Raw genomic sequence first — 13,107 nt, forward strand, 5'->3', positions numbered from 1 at the left:
ATTGTGTATTCTGGTGTAACATTACTGCGATTCATAGAACAAACTGAAATCTAAAACACAGAAGATAACGAACATTGAAAACATGAACATCGTTATTGACCAAAGGAAGCCACATACATGTTAATTTTGTCGTTCCCACGAATCCAGCGTTTGTTTTTTGTTGTTGTTTTTTCCATAAAATTGACACCTTGACATAAAACAGATTGTAAAGCATTAAGGTAAGTATTGTACAGATGTGATGTACTCTCCATTTACGACGAATCTGTAGAGGCAAATAGGGGTTCGTAGTCGAAAATGTTCATATGTTATCGTGAGTACGTTAGTTTATAGTAATCTCCAAGCAGATCTTTTGGTGGGGGTAAGACAGTATCAAATTGGCCAGTCTGTATCCGTGGGGAAATGGATACAGACTGGCCAATTTGATACTGTCTTACCCCCACCAAAAGATCTGCTTGGAGATTAAGTTTATAGTACCTTGCTTCGTTCAGGATAGCCACCAGATACGCCGCCTGTGCGCACGCGCACACTGTCAGGGCGTGAGATCTGGTCCTCAGAACAAGCAGGGGTTTCTCCTGGTCTGTCAGCGCGCTTTCGAACTGCAGGGACGGGAGGTTGTTGGTGATATCAGCGACTGTTGGGATCAGACCAGCAAAAATACTCTCCTGCGCCGCCATTTTGAAACGGTTGTCAAGGCAGCCAACCCTTGACCTCCGTTTCCATGATGGACTAATCCACTGGCACTGTTAGCAAGGGGAGAGAAAATTGATTCTTCATTTTCCTAATCCACAAATTTGTTGAAAATAAAAGCTTCTAGATAGACATCAGTATTTCGTTATATTTAATTTATATATATTGTATATTCTTGAAGGTTTCATTAGAGTTTCTGACACATTCTGGAAAGACACCCCCTCAATGATACCTTTTGTAATAGCCCTTTGCCCACTGGGCCTTGGTATACGTAGGCTCCTTTGGGTACGAGATGATGTGTTGGGATGAGGGAGGGGGATGAGGGTGACAGGTGCTGAGGAACTTTGTCTAAGTGATCTCAGGGCAATGGACAGGTTCTTAAAATGGGACTCGGGCCACAATTGCACCTTTGTTTGTGTAGCACGCATGCGGATAGATGTTGTGATGATAAATGAACCAAGTTACATGTATTTTGCACCACAGGACTTCTTGAAAACCAAGTTGCGAACCATTTTAAAGGTTAAGAAATTGTGTGGTTACGATCTATAACAAGCGCTCCGTAACAGTTCAACAAGTTGATAACTACGTATACCCTCGTAGGTCAACACGCTCAATACAAGGTCACATTATTCATTTTTATGGCCGTAAAGTAGAGGGGTAGCGCTGTAATACTTTATTTCTGTAAGGTTATAGTCATAGATTCAATAGTGTAATGCTTTATTTCTGTACGGTTGTTAAGTCACGGCTGCGATACTTTCGAATTTATTTCTGGAGTCGTTTAAAAATGACGTAATGCTTCTACGGCCTGAACTCAGTTGTTTCTTCTCAGTTTTGTTACATGCCTCGGTAACTTTCCCATATCAAATCGTATTTCATTTTCCAGCCGGCCGTTGTAGTACATTTGTAATTCTATATAACTACTGACTTACCAAAATAGAGTGTCCCGAATGGAAATATCACACGTGCTATTATTACTCCATGGCGCTCTATGACATTTGCAAGTCATAGGCAGAGTTGGGACAAAAATGGGCATGTAATGTGGTTTGGGTCGTGTCACTGACTCACAGTGACCTCCCTTCAAGGATATGTGTGAGTCATACTAACCGGTAACTAAAAACCTCTCCTGGACCAGATCACTTCCTGGCGGTGGGAGGTCAGCAAAGTGGTGTTCATGTCCTGTGCGGTTTTACTCCTAATTTAGTTGCGAACTTCAAGTCTACAGGCTGAAGCGCAACCCCGAAAGTATGCGTCATGTGTCGGTCTGTTTACATCTTAGAAGGCTATGTTTTGGTGGGTTAAGAATGCAAGATTATAATTTGGTCTTTAGATTAGAAAATTCTCATCTTCGCAGCTTACTTAAAAAGGGCATCGGTGGCCCGTTAGATGTTGCACTGAATCGGAAATAATAGTTCTCGGAGTAATTAAAGACGACATTACACACTGAAACATAATCTTCGTGAATATATTCTCGGAGTTTGAGTGTCTAAAACCTCACACATGCGCCAGTATTAGTAACTGCTTGGACAAGAATAAATATGATACATGTAAAAAGAATTTGCGGAGCATTTGCAATATTTTCTCTGGGAGCTACCGTTTTGTTATGCTTTCCAGAAAACAAGTGATGATGGAGTTGCGTGTGCTTCGGAATTCTGAGAAACTGATTGCCGGCCGGTTCATCATCATTATATTGTGAAACAATAATTTCTTTTACCAAAACGGATGGGAAGCCTGAAAATAGATATAAAAGTATGAACGGTCTTTTGAATTTAAAACGTGGGGTCAGAACATATGTCACGAACGTTTTCTCTTATTATTACAGAAGTTTGGAAAATAAAAAAAAATAGATTGTTGATTAGCAGTTCATGATCAAAAATGCGTTAAAACGATAAGTTTGGTATTATGTGGATATCATTATGGTGTGTGAATTTTGCTAGGTACACGTCTAAGGAACAGATGTAGGTCTAAGGTAATGGGTGTATAATAATACCTTTATTTTGAGAACAATGATGTAAACCAGTAGATTCTGAACATCTTCGTAAGCTCGGCTCATAGTCTACTAACTTGATGAAAAATTCTTGGCCTGCACTCTGGGTACAGTGACATGTCATACGTGGAATGTGAACAGCTGATCGCCAGTGGACCGGTCCGAATCGGAGGAATTGTTGACGTCATCGTCTCATGAGACGATGTCGTCTGCTGACTTGTCAGTCACACAATCTCCTGATACCGTGATGTACCGCACTGAATGTGTGTCATGTGGTCAGAACGGAGCGTTACTCATTGTTTGAAGACTACATCTCACACGAGTTAGTCACTGATATGTCTACAGACACATCTCCCGTTTCAACCAGATCGATTAAAGTCTAAATTACTGTAGCGGAGATTAGAGTATCAACCAGCCTGCCATTACTGAGGCTGACCTTCAGAATCAAGGACAAAACACTTCAATGTCGTTGAGTTAGACATCATTCAATGAAAGTGCAAGGTTGTCTATGCGTGAAAAAAAATCTGCAATTTTAGAATAGTTTGGCTTTATCTTCCTGTCTTTTATCATTGCATGCAATTACTAAAGTTGTTGGTAATTCAAATGTTTTGAGGAGGGCTTTTCATTGATAAATGTAACTTATTAGTCATGTGACTTTTGTTAGTCAATAAACGGAGTTTCATTAAAATTCCATTCTAGTCATTGTTTACATTTCATTTTGTATTTTTAGGATAACATACGGTGTTAAAGAAGATTTCTATTGCACCTTTGCATCTTACATCACAGAGGCCCCAAACATTATGTATGGTATAATTATAAGGAGAATGATCAAGATAAGATTTTCCCTCATAAAATGCCAAGCAAGACACACATTTACTTCTATGTTGCAATTGTATTTCACCTAACCCAGGCTCATCCCACCTCTACTGTTACAGTTTTAGTACACATTTGTCAAAGCAGGTTGTGTTCACTTGCTCCTGATCTGATAGGTCGTTGGATGATGATGATGGTGAAAACAGGTTGTTCTCCTTTCCACCTGACTGCTGACCTCCCCTGACAGAGATTGATGAGTTTTTAATGTTGTTCCACATCAATAAGCACGGCTGTTCCTCCCCGATAACGGAATATCGTATTTGCCTGGTGAAGCTATAGCAGCCTTTTAAAAACTTTTCACAATATTTGCTGTCTCAGCTTAAAGTTCAGCTTACCTAATCTAATCAGCAGGCTTAATCTAATCAAAAGGCATGTAGGCTGTCCATGGTTGCTGTTTAGACCCAGCAGATTGTCAGGTTTGAATGGAGCAGAAAATCATCTGCATTTTGGTTGCCACTAGATGGCACCTCACTGGAACGTATCTTCATCAGTGCATATGAGGTCATGCTTGCATACATGTATATAAGAATAATATCCGGTGAATAGTTCCATAGTACATGCAGTTGTGTCCGAAAAAAGATTGTATGCAACAGATGGCATTCTGATGCAATGTTGACCAAACATTCATGAGATTGATGAATTCTATAATTGTAATCAACCCTACATCAGCCCCTCAACATGCATGATAACACATTGCACATGAGGAACCAGGATTAAACAATATCTAACTGATGCTGACAGTTGACTCTGCCAGTTATGTCCTTTGGTTTTGGAACATTCAAGACGTTCTAGATCTACATTAGGCCCTTAGCCTTGAACCTTGACCTGAGCATTCTACCTTGTGTAAGAAACATTCCCAGCAGCTTACTCTGTACAAAAATAGAGACTGTGAGGTTAAACCATAGATGTGCGCAAGCTTGCATGTTCTCTTCAGCAGCCTGGTCCTAACAAGGCAACGCTTCTCCCACCAGACTCATACCAACAAGACGAAGATACCGCATACGTCATGTCCATACACTTCTCACCGGGGCGAGACATTCCGGGTGGGGATGTAGCTTAGCAAAGGTCACAAAAGTTGTGATGTGAGCACTAGATACAACTTAAACATCCTCAACAACTTGTGAATCCTTCCTTCTTGTGCTAGGCATCAACTACAGGAAAGATTTGCAGGCAACATCCAACATTAGCAGTTCTATCTGTGAGGGCTTAGTAGCAGCTCCCTGACTCAATATTTTCATCAGATCACAAATCATTGCTACAGTCTGATTAAATTCATCCAGACAGATAGGGTTGTTTCTTGTTTTGCTCCTCACTAGGGACAGGTTGAGTGACACAGTATGGAGCCTGTGTGCCTTTTTTAAATCAAATATATTCTTACAGATCTTCATTGACCTGCTTTTATTCATCAACAAAACAAAAACCAAGTCCTATCTGATGGTAGCAAACCCACGTTTGTATGATAAACATAAAAGTCAAGAGTATTGTAAAACAATCTACCAGGCAGGATTTATCTGAACAGTGAAAGGTAGCCATTTTTGTTTGCTACATCACTGTGAGTTCTGAAAGACGGTAACAAGCCTGTATGTTTGTTTGTTACTTAATCATAGAGGCAAAAGGATGGCAGCAAGCCTGCATGTATGTTTGTTTCTTCTAACAGTCAAGTGGGATCAACTGCCAGCCATTCCTGTGGGTTTCACACATGACTGACATGGTCCCTGCACATAACTGTGTATTACACCACATACCAGGGTGTATACATAACCCATCCTACCCACCATCCCTGAACAGAGCATCACATACCATGGGGTATACATAACCCATCCAACCATAGGACCATGGGGTAACATTCCATTACTTGGAAGAGACCACTACCTACAACTGTGGGGGTGATATGTTTAAGAGAAAATCATAATGATCATCAGGATATCCTTTTGTTTTAGACTTAGTTGTTGTAACAAGGACTAAAAAAGATGGAATAGTATGCAGCTAGGTATACAGTTTGCATCTGCAATGATTAACATAGTGAAATGAGAGAAACAAGTCGAAGAACCATCATTGGAAATTACAAAGAACCTTTATTTTCAAAATCTGACAGTCAAAGGGGAACAAAGACTCTTCTGAAGGCATTTAAAATCCCCGCTCTGGTCAATGATATTTACAAATGGCCCCTTTAGATTTGGTCTTTGGCAAATTTCCACATGACATTCACTTCTCAGCAACAAGGCCATGTAAGAGGATTAAATATTAACTAAGGTGGGAAACAAACAACCTGGACAGGAGCAGGTTTGGTCCAGCAGAATGGAGATAAGAGTACAGGTACGTCACAACAAAACAAAGTCAGGGCTCGAAATACTTTTGTCCTTTTACCAGCAATATACAAGTTCTACCCAGAGCTTGTAAAAAAAGTTTTCTGTAAATACTAAAGCTGCACATAAAGGCTATGTAATCATCATAAAAAGATTTGTAGCATCTAAGACTTTTATGTCATCAAATGATGTTCTACAAAACTACTTTGCTAAACTACTAGCTTTTGTTTGCTGTTACATAAAGCATTGATTTTTGAGCCTGAAAAATTGTAAGTTGGTCACATTTTACCTGCAATTATAATATTTTTGTCTGCAAATTGCAGGTGTGTATTTCAAGCCCTGAAGGAGCATGTAGGTAGAAGACCAAGATTTGGTTTCCTTTGAAAGCCTTACTCATCCCAAAAGAATGTCCTACACCTGACCATACGTATCACTTCTCCATTTCAGAGGCAGACATGACACAATTGAGTTGTAACAAGAGAGAATAATACAAAATACACATTCTGATACGGTTTGCACAGTTGACAGCAAGTTATAAGTGTACAAAAATATACAGTTGACGAGCCAGGTACCAGGAGTACCAAGTACCAGGTAACAAGAACCTTCTAACAACAATGGGAAACTATAAGTTTTCAGATATGCAAAACAACACAAAGAGAACAGACCGACCACAGACTATGACATCATGTCAACACTGCACTGCCTGCAACTAAACATTTCCTCCTCAGGGCTGGAAATACCACCTGCATATATGTATACATGCAGCTTAGTGCTGTGCAGATATTTCTGGTATCTAGCTGTACTGGCCCATGTACTGGGTATAAGTATACTACCAGTATAACTTGCAGGTGATTCTGTATGTAACTGCACTGGTGCAAGTATGCAGGATAAAGTATTTCAAGCCCTGCTCCTACTAGGAGGCACAGATGTTTACTCCAGAAGGACCCTCAGCATGAAAAGAATGAACTGACCTCACCCCGCTGTAATTTCAGCAGGGGCCTGACAACTTCTCAATGAAACGACCTTGAAACTCACAACACAAAAAAAATGTCCATTCTTCTGCGGAGGCCCTTGGTCCGACCCTGAGGGAAGGGGGGGGTCTCCTGTTGTCTGGTTGTCAGGGTGCAAGATGGATGGACAGAGTCAAGGAAAGGTCTAGACCTTGGCGGTGAGTCTCGTAACAAAAACATTTGTCATCTCAGACGCTTGTTTCCAAGCCGCGTAGCCTTGGGTACAGCACCCTGGGCGTGAGTCCTATGTTCAGCGCCGTCTCGTACTCCACCAGCTGTCCCATGAAGTTCAAGTTCGGGGAGATGACCGTCCTCTTGTTCTTGACGAACTTGTAGGCGTCCATCATGGTCATGCGCGTGTGTTTCATGATGTAACCGATGGCGATGGTAGCCGATCGAGAAACGCCCGCCTGGCAGTGGATCAGGAGGTTCCTTCCACTTGACCTCGCCTCATCTGCATGATAAAACAGCAACAATGGCACAACGGTTGGCAAAATGTCAGCAAATGTCACATAACGCAGAGGCACGTCCAGATAAGACAATAGTCGGCATGAGCACCATAAATTTTATTTACAGTATCATTAAACTCTGCCGAATTGGTGGGTATTTCAAAAGCATAATTTTTCTCTATGTTGCAATGAGGAATGTCCAGACAGAACATGCTACAATAGTTACTTAGTTACAATCAAACCGTATTGAAAAGGTGAAACATATACAGATCACTCAGCATAATTTTAAGTACAAACATGCAAAGATGACTGACTATACAGTATTTTGCATACATACCAATGAATTCAAAAGCTTCCTCAAAGTACTGTAACAAGTTTTGGTGCTGGCTGTCAGTTGCCGGTAGCCTCTTGTACTTAATTCCACAGAATCCTTCGTGGTGCAAAGGAATGTGTGACGTCACATTCAAGATGTAGCCTATGTTCAGTCTCAGAAGCGTCCTGATATCGGCCGCATCCCGCTCGTTTCCCAGGTACATGAAGGGAAGCACGAGCGAGGGCGGCTCGGAATCAATGTCCGGAGTGTCGCATTCCTCCACTGGCACGCCGCCGAATGTACTGCTAACTTTCCTGAGACTGTTGGCGCAGAGGCTCTCGTGCTGCTCTTTGAACTCCTTAAGCCCACCTGCAAGACAACACACCGAACGAAACGAGTTATTGGACCAGTCAGATCTGTGAGCTGCTTGGCGAGCGTGTGCTCTGCACAGATAAACCATGCAGCACTGCCATGATTAATGACTACAACACATGCTGTCTGACTGGGTAAGCTGCTCTACTGATGCTAGGGTGCTGCCTGGAATGAAAGAAGACATAAACATACATTCCCTGGGTTTGAATAGGAATGGATTGGAGGGGAGAACTAGAAAAAATACCACCACAGCAGAAAACTACCGGTATAGACATAGATACTGTAGCTTAGAAATGTAACAACCATTAACTCATGCTGACTCCTACATGTAGGTCTAATACTTCATAATGTTGGATTTGCTGTATTACTAGTAATTTCATTACATCTCCCTGACCAACCTTATGCCTTACTAAGTAATAATGTACATGTAGCGACCATGCTTGTATTCTCACCATATTTAATGACTTAGAAATGAATTCAATCTGTAAAATTTCTCACCATATTCTCTATTGGCTTTAATTAAATATCTCCACAGTCAGATTTAATTATCTTTCTCCCTTAGTCAAGACACTAAAGCCTTCCTTACTTCATCTTAAAAGCATTTGAAAATCATGGCAATGCATGAAATTCTGCTAAGGACAGGTCCAGTCCAAGGACTGGCTGACCAGCCCTGATGAAAACATAAGGTGAAAACATAACCTTCTAATCTTGCCGGAGGTTGTAATGAATTGGCAGGGCAAACATGACGTCACCTGTCTGCACTGCAAAACACTGGCCGACAATGAAAACAGACCTGGCAGAACTGGTCTGTTGACACCCAGCCATCATAACAATTACCTCATGCGCCTATGGCATAATCATAGTTCACTCACAGCAGTCTAACATAAGCCTATTCCTGTACAATCTGCCTCTAAACCTCCATCCATGGACACCAGTAGGTATAAAATATGTCTGGGCACTTCCCTAACGACCAACGAATAGCAAAACTATCAGGGATGATGTCAATCCATTTAACATGGGCCGTTACAAATTTTCGGGGAAAGACGCCATGTATAATACTGCAGACAACTTACGTCCATCCTCATTTTTACACTCCTGCTGGCAGAAGCAGAACATTACACAGTCCCGGGGAGGGAAGGAGGCAGCTCCGCTCTCGATGCCTAACGGCTAACTTACGTCTCCTGAGAGAGCCAAACCGTTTTCACACGCACATCTCCGATTGGCAAAGATTTACTCCACAATATTGCACCCCGAGGATATTGATTTGGCACGTTCAGCCGACGTGTCTCCATCCAAACATCACCACTTTCACCCACCGAGCGTCACATGCATAACTGATTGCCGCCTCCTCCGCCGGTGGTGGGAGAAGCAATAAGTGGATCACACACAACCCGCTGATGTTTCCACCCGCAATTGGACATACTTATCACCCCACGATGTACACAGGCACCGCTGATTGGCTGTAGAATTCACTCCTACGTCCTCACTGGCCTGGCTTTCATTATTCATGATGTGGTTATCATTATTGTCGCCTGGTCCTTAACTGTTTTAGTAAAATCTGCCTCCCAGCTGAATCAAAATCATTCTTGTAATGCATCTATCACAAAGCAGCACGCTCACATCACAATGCATGTGATAGGCCAGCTCCTATACATTATACAGTTATTATCTCCTCTGAGCTTTGGGCATGACACGACCATAATTCTAATTTGATGGTGATGAGAGTGGGAGAACAGCTCCATTCTGCATTGGCTGATGGGACCAGCTGATGAGTTGCCTGGGTTGGAGGAAATCTTCCGGGACAAGGCTGTTAGCACAGGGCAGGTGTTCCGTGATGATGTAATGGTCTAAACTCACTCAAGCAGACACCAAGGGAAAGCACAGAACATCCCCTACTTTACTGCAGCATTACTCTAGGCTCTTAAAGGTATTTTCTGCTTCTCAGGATTCTCCCTATCCAATTTGGAATCATGGTTGTGCTCCTTCTCACCCTTAGCTTGCTAATTTTCAAACTTTGAGTTTGACAATTGTTGCTCACTAGTAAAATACTAACTAAATTCATCAAAATTTGCTTGTTTTGTGATGAATTTCACACTACCCACTCCTACAGGAGCACCTTACTCTATGTTTCTGTGGACCGCCCTGCCTCTGAATGTACTACCAAGTAAAACATCAGATTAACTTCTACCAGGTCAACAATATGTTACCAAAGAAGTCCTATCTAAATCTTATCTCAGTGTTTATAATAAAAATGGTTGAGGAAAGTATCACTGTACATAATGCATACAGAAAAGGGATGGGCAGTGATGTTGCTAAAATCAAATTACAATTGTATCATCATATTTTTCCAGTGTCATGACTCAGTTTAGACCCAGGGCAATGTTGACTTTACTGATCCTTCCAATGATTTAACAATTTATATATACATAGGTAAATCAAGCAAAGATAACGCTACCCAATCCAATTTTAGATACTGTAGTAAAGGTTGACGATGACATGATTGTATAATCCAGACAAACAAAACAACTATATAATTATAAACAATAGCTCTGTGGCTTTACTGTGATGACAAATGTTGTGATGATGAGACATAGTTCCAAGGAAGTTGATGATCAACCAATGGTGACTCACCTTTCAGTATGGCGGCCTGCCTCCCTTCTTTGAAGAGTGAGTCCAACACGACGTGTAGAGGCTGTGACGGCTGTATCTGCTCTGGTTCGCTGGTGCTTTCGTCGTAAACAATAATTTCTCTAGAGAGTCTGTTCATGAGTATGTCCCTGCCTTCCTTGTTGGGCACCAGGTCGGCTAGAGAAGCCTTGCCCTGCTGGAGTCTCTTCTTGCTAAACCTGTCCGCACAACTCACATTCAGAGCTCCGTTTATGTGGTTCAAATTATAGTCTATGAAGGACCTGCAGTCTAGCATTATCGGCTGCTTCTGCATGCCGGCTAGTCTCTCCGCCAGCTCCTCGGGGTCGATAGTCCGGACGGAGTTGAGCAGGTTTGGGTTGGAGCCCGTGCGAGCGAGGTTGCTGGCCGCCATGTTGAGGGTGTTGGGAACTTCTCGGGTACACCGCCGCAAAGTCTCACCACAGCGCTGAAGACGTTCCAATCCTAACTCGGCGGCAGGGAACAGAACTAACCCTCCAGACATTAAAAAGTCGGGGTGGTCAGAGACCAACTTGCTGGACAAAGAATATAAACTTTCCTCCTACACTTCACAGCAACAACCGAGCGCTGCCGCTGCTAACTCCGCACGATAAAACGTCCCACAAGAGGTTCAGGAAACCTTTGGCCTTTTCAAAGCTTTGACAACAATTACTCCGGCCCGAAACTGTTCCTTCCGTCTGCTGGTGTTGCTGCCCTCTCAAACGCCGGGGACTCGGTTAAAGTGCGTAGAGCAGGCCTTTGGAATGTAATGTAGTTCTCTTGATAGTTTAGTTGTTCAACTCTGGTCCTAAAGTCCTTTCGTTAGGCAGTTTTGACCCCTAGATCGTACTCAACAAGACGCTGTAAAGTGACACCAGGTGAACCGTCTCCGCTTACCACTATTTATGCTGCAAAGGAAAGCATGAGTCATACCCTCCATATTTGGGCATTCTTATGTAAATGAATAACCATATATGGGAGGATGAGATCATTCACTATTTTCGTGGCGACGCATGGCATTGTGGGAGGTAGCGTAAAACTGAACCGGTCGCCTGGAAACTGGTTTCGCCTGGCGAGCGCCTGTTTGCGCAAGTTCGGAAGTTGTTTCATCAATGAAATAAACGGAAAGTTAATAACGAAAAAAAAAAATCTTCAGACGTTGTGGCGTCTATAAAATAAAAAGATTGCATGTATCCGAGAAATATTTGTAGCCAGAAACGTAACGTTAATTTTTTTTGTTTTCACTTGGCCCGGGACTGAAAAAATGGAGAAAACGGTCAAAATAGGGTAAACATTTTATCAGAGGACTTGGCTGGTCAGTACAGATTTGTCAGCAACCAACCGAGTCTGGTAGAGACCATCTACACTTGCCCCTGTATTAATTCAACTTGATCGGACCTTTATATATGTCATAAACTTTAGCCCTTTGACGGATAACATAAAAAAAGACAAATCAACGGTTCACATGTCGGATATACGTGAGATAGAGGAAATGGAATGGAGTAAACAGCATCTTGCCAACTTCCACGTCATTTCAACGACCTTGACACCCCAGTAGGCTATTAGTGCCAAGAAGCCAAGACGAAACTCGAAGTTTCCAGAAGAAGGAAATAGAAGATTCGGGAACTAAAAAAAGATACTATTACTGCACTGGACATTACGCAATGCAAAATCAACTAGATGAATTCTCTGAAAGATACAGGATAGTGAGTCAAATATAAGTATACATATTCACTAATTGACCTGTTCCCTTTAGCTTACTCAAGAATAAGGCAGTGAAATACTAGTAACTGGTATCCAGTTCTTCGCCAGATTCTCCTTTGAAAATGCCGCGAACTCTGAACTCAGCTTTCTACTTTGCTACTCTCTACTTTTACTTTGAGTCTGCGATATGAATTGGTTACGTAACTTTTAGTATACATGTGTATACCAGAAAATATTTGTGTATCACCATATGAAAGCTAAGAGGCGTAAAACCATTCAGCTTACTTTCTTTCACCTTCGACGATATTACAACATACGTGTGTGACTTTGAAAATTTTCCTTTAACGGTTTCTTCCTTGGCATGTCGACATATTTACTTGTACTTCTACGTCCAGTGAGATTTAGATTTGGCGATGTCATTTTCGCTAACCCCTATAGCCCTATTTGAACAGACTGGGGTCAATGACTCGGTTATTAGAAAACGACGTCGACAAACAAAAAAAAGACATTTATGTCTGCCCGTTAGGCTGTTGCCACAAGCATGCATATAACTAGGGAGTATTATATTGTTGTTGTGAACCGTCGGAACCACAAAAAAGAAGTACTGTATTCTGTTAGGTAAAAATTCTGTTAGGTGAAAATTCCCCCATCCTTCCAAATGTTGTAAGCTATAGATCGATGCTCCACTAAAGTCCTGTGTGTTGACCTGTTCACTACAATCAAGCAAGCAGAAGAACCTGCAACAGATACATGCAATAACTTC

At 41.9% G+C, this 13,107-nt stretch overlaps 2 protein-coding genes across 2 annotated transcripts in view; both read right to left on the reverse strand.

The window, feature by feature from the left end:
• The window catches only part of LOC109483823 (NADP-dependent oxidoreductase domain-containing protein 1-like), a 4,356-nt gene extending 2,653 nt beyond the window's left edge, over window positions 1-1,703 (reverse strand). Inside the window, 3 exon segments of the mRNA XM_019786972.1 lie at window positions 335-392; window positions 394-740; window positions 1,617-1,703. Of these exon segments, the coding sequence (XP_019642531.1) occupies window positions 335-392; window positions 394-674 (339 nt within the window). The 5' untranslated portion in view covers window positions 675-740; window positions 1,617-1,703.
• A 3,895-nt stretch (window positions 1,704-5,598) lies between these two features.
• LOC109483817 (dual specificity protein phosphatase 10-like) lies at window positions 5,599-11,568 on the reverse strand. The gene is made up of 3 exons (XM_019786955.1): window positions 10,626-11,568; window positions 7,647-7,991; window positions 5,599-7,314 (listed from the first exon to the last, which is right to left on the reverse strand). Exons 1-3 carry the CDS (start codon window positions 11,143-11,145, stop codon window positions 7,049-7,051), a joined length of 1,131 nt encoding a protein of 376 aa, XP_019642514.1. The 5' UTR covers window positions 11,146-11,568; the 3' UTR covers window positions 5,599-7,048.
• Between the last annotated feature and the right edge of the window lie 1,539 nt (window positions 11,569-13,107).

This window comes from Branchiostoma belcheri, unplaced genomic scaffold (assembly GCF_001625305.1).
Source record: "Branchiostoma belcheri isolate BF01 breed outbred unplaced genomic scaffold, Haploidv18h27 scaffold66, whole genome shotgun sequence".
Taxonomy (NCBI): Eukaryota; Metazoa; Chordata; class Leptocardii; order Amphioxiformes; family Branchiostomatidae; genus Branchiostoma; species Branchiostoma belcheri.

Bases quoted from the DNA above. Each gene is read 5' to 3' on its own strand.
- LOC109483817 (XM_019786955.1), bottom strand. From the start codon at position 11,145: ATGTCTGGAGGGTTAGTTCTGTTCCCTGCCGCCGAGTTAGGATTGGAA. The intron at 7,992-10,625 runs GTGAGTCACCAT...GTTGTCTTGCAG, and splicing joins GCAGGCCGCCATACTGAAAG to GTGGGCTTAAGGAGTTCAAA. The intron at 7,315-7,646 runs GTATGTATGCAA...TTTATCATGCAG, and splicing joins GGAAGCTTTTGAATTCATTG to ATGAGGCGAGGTCAAGTGGA.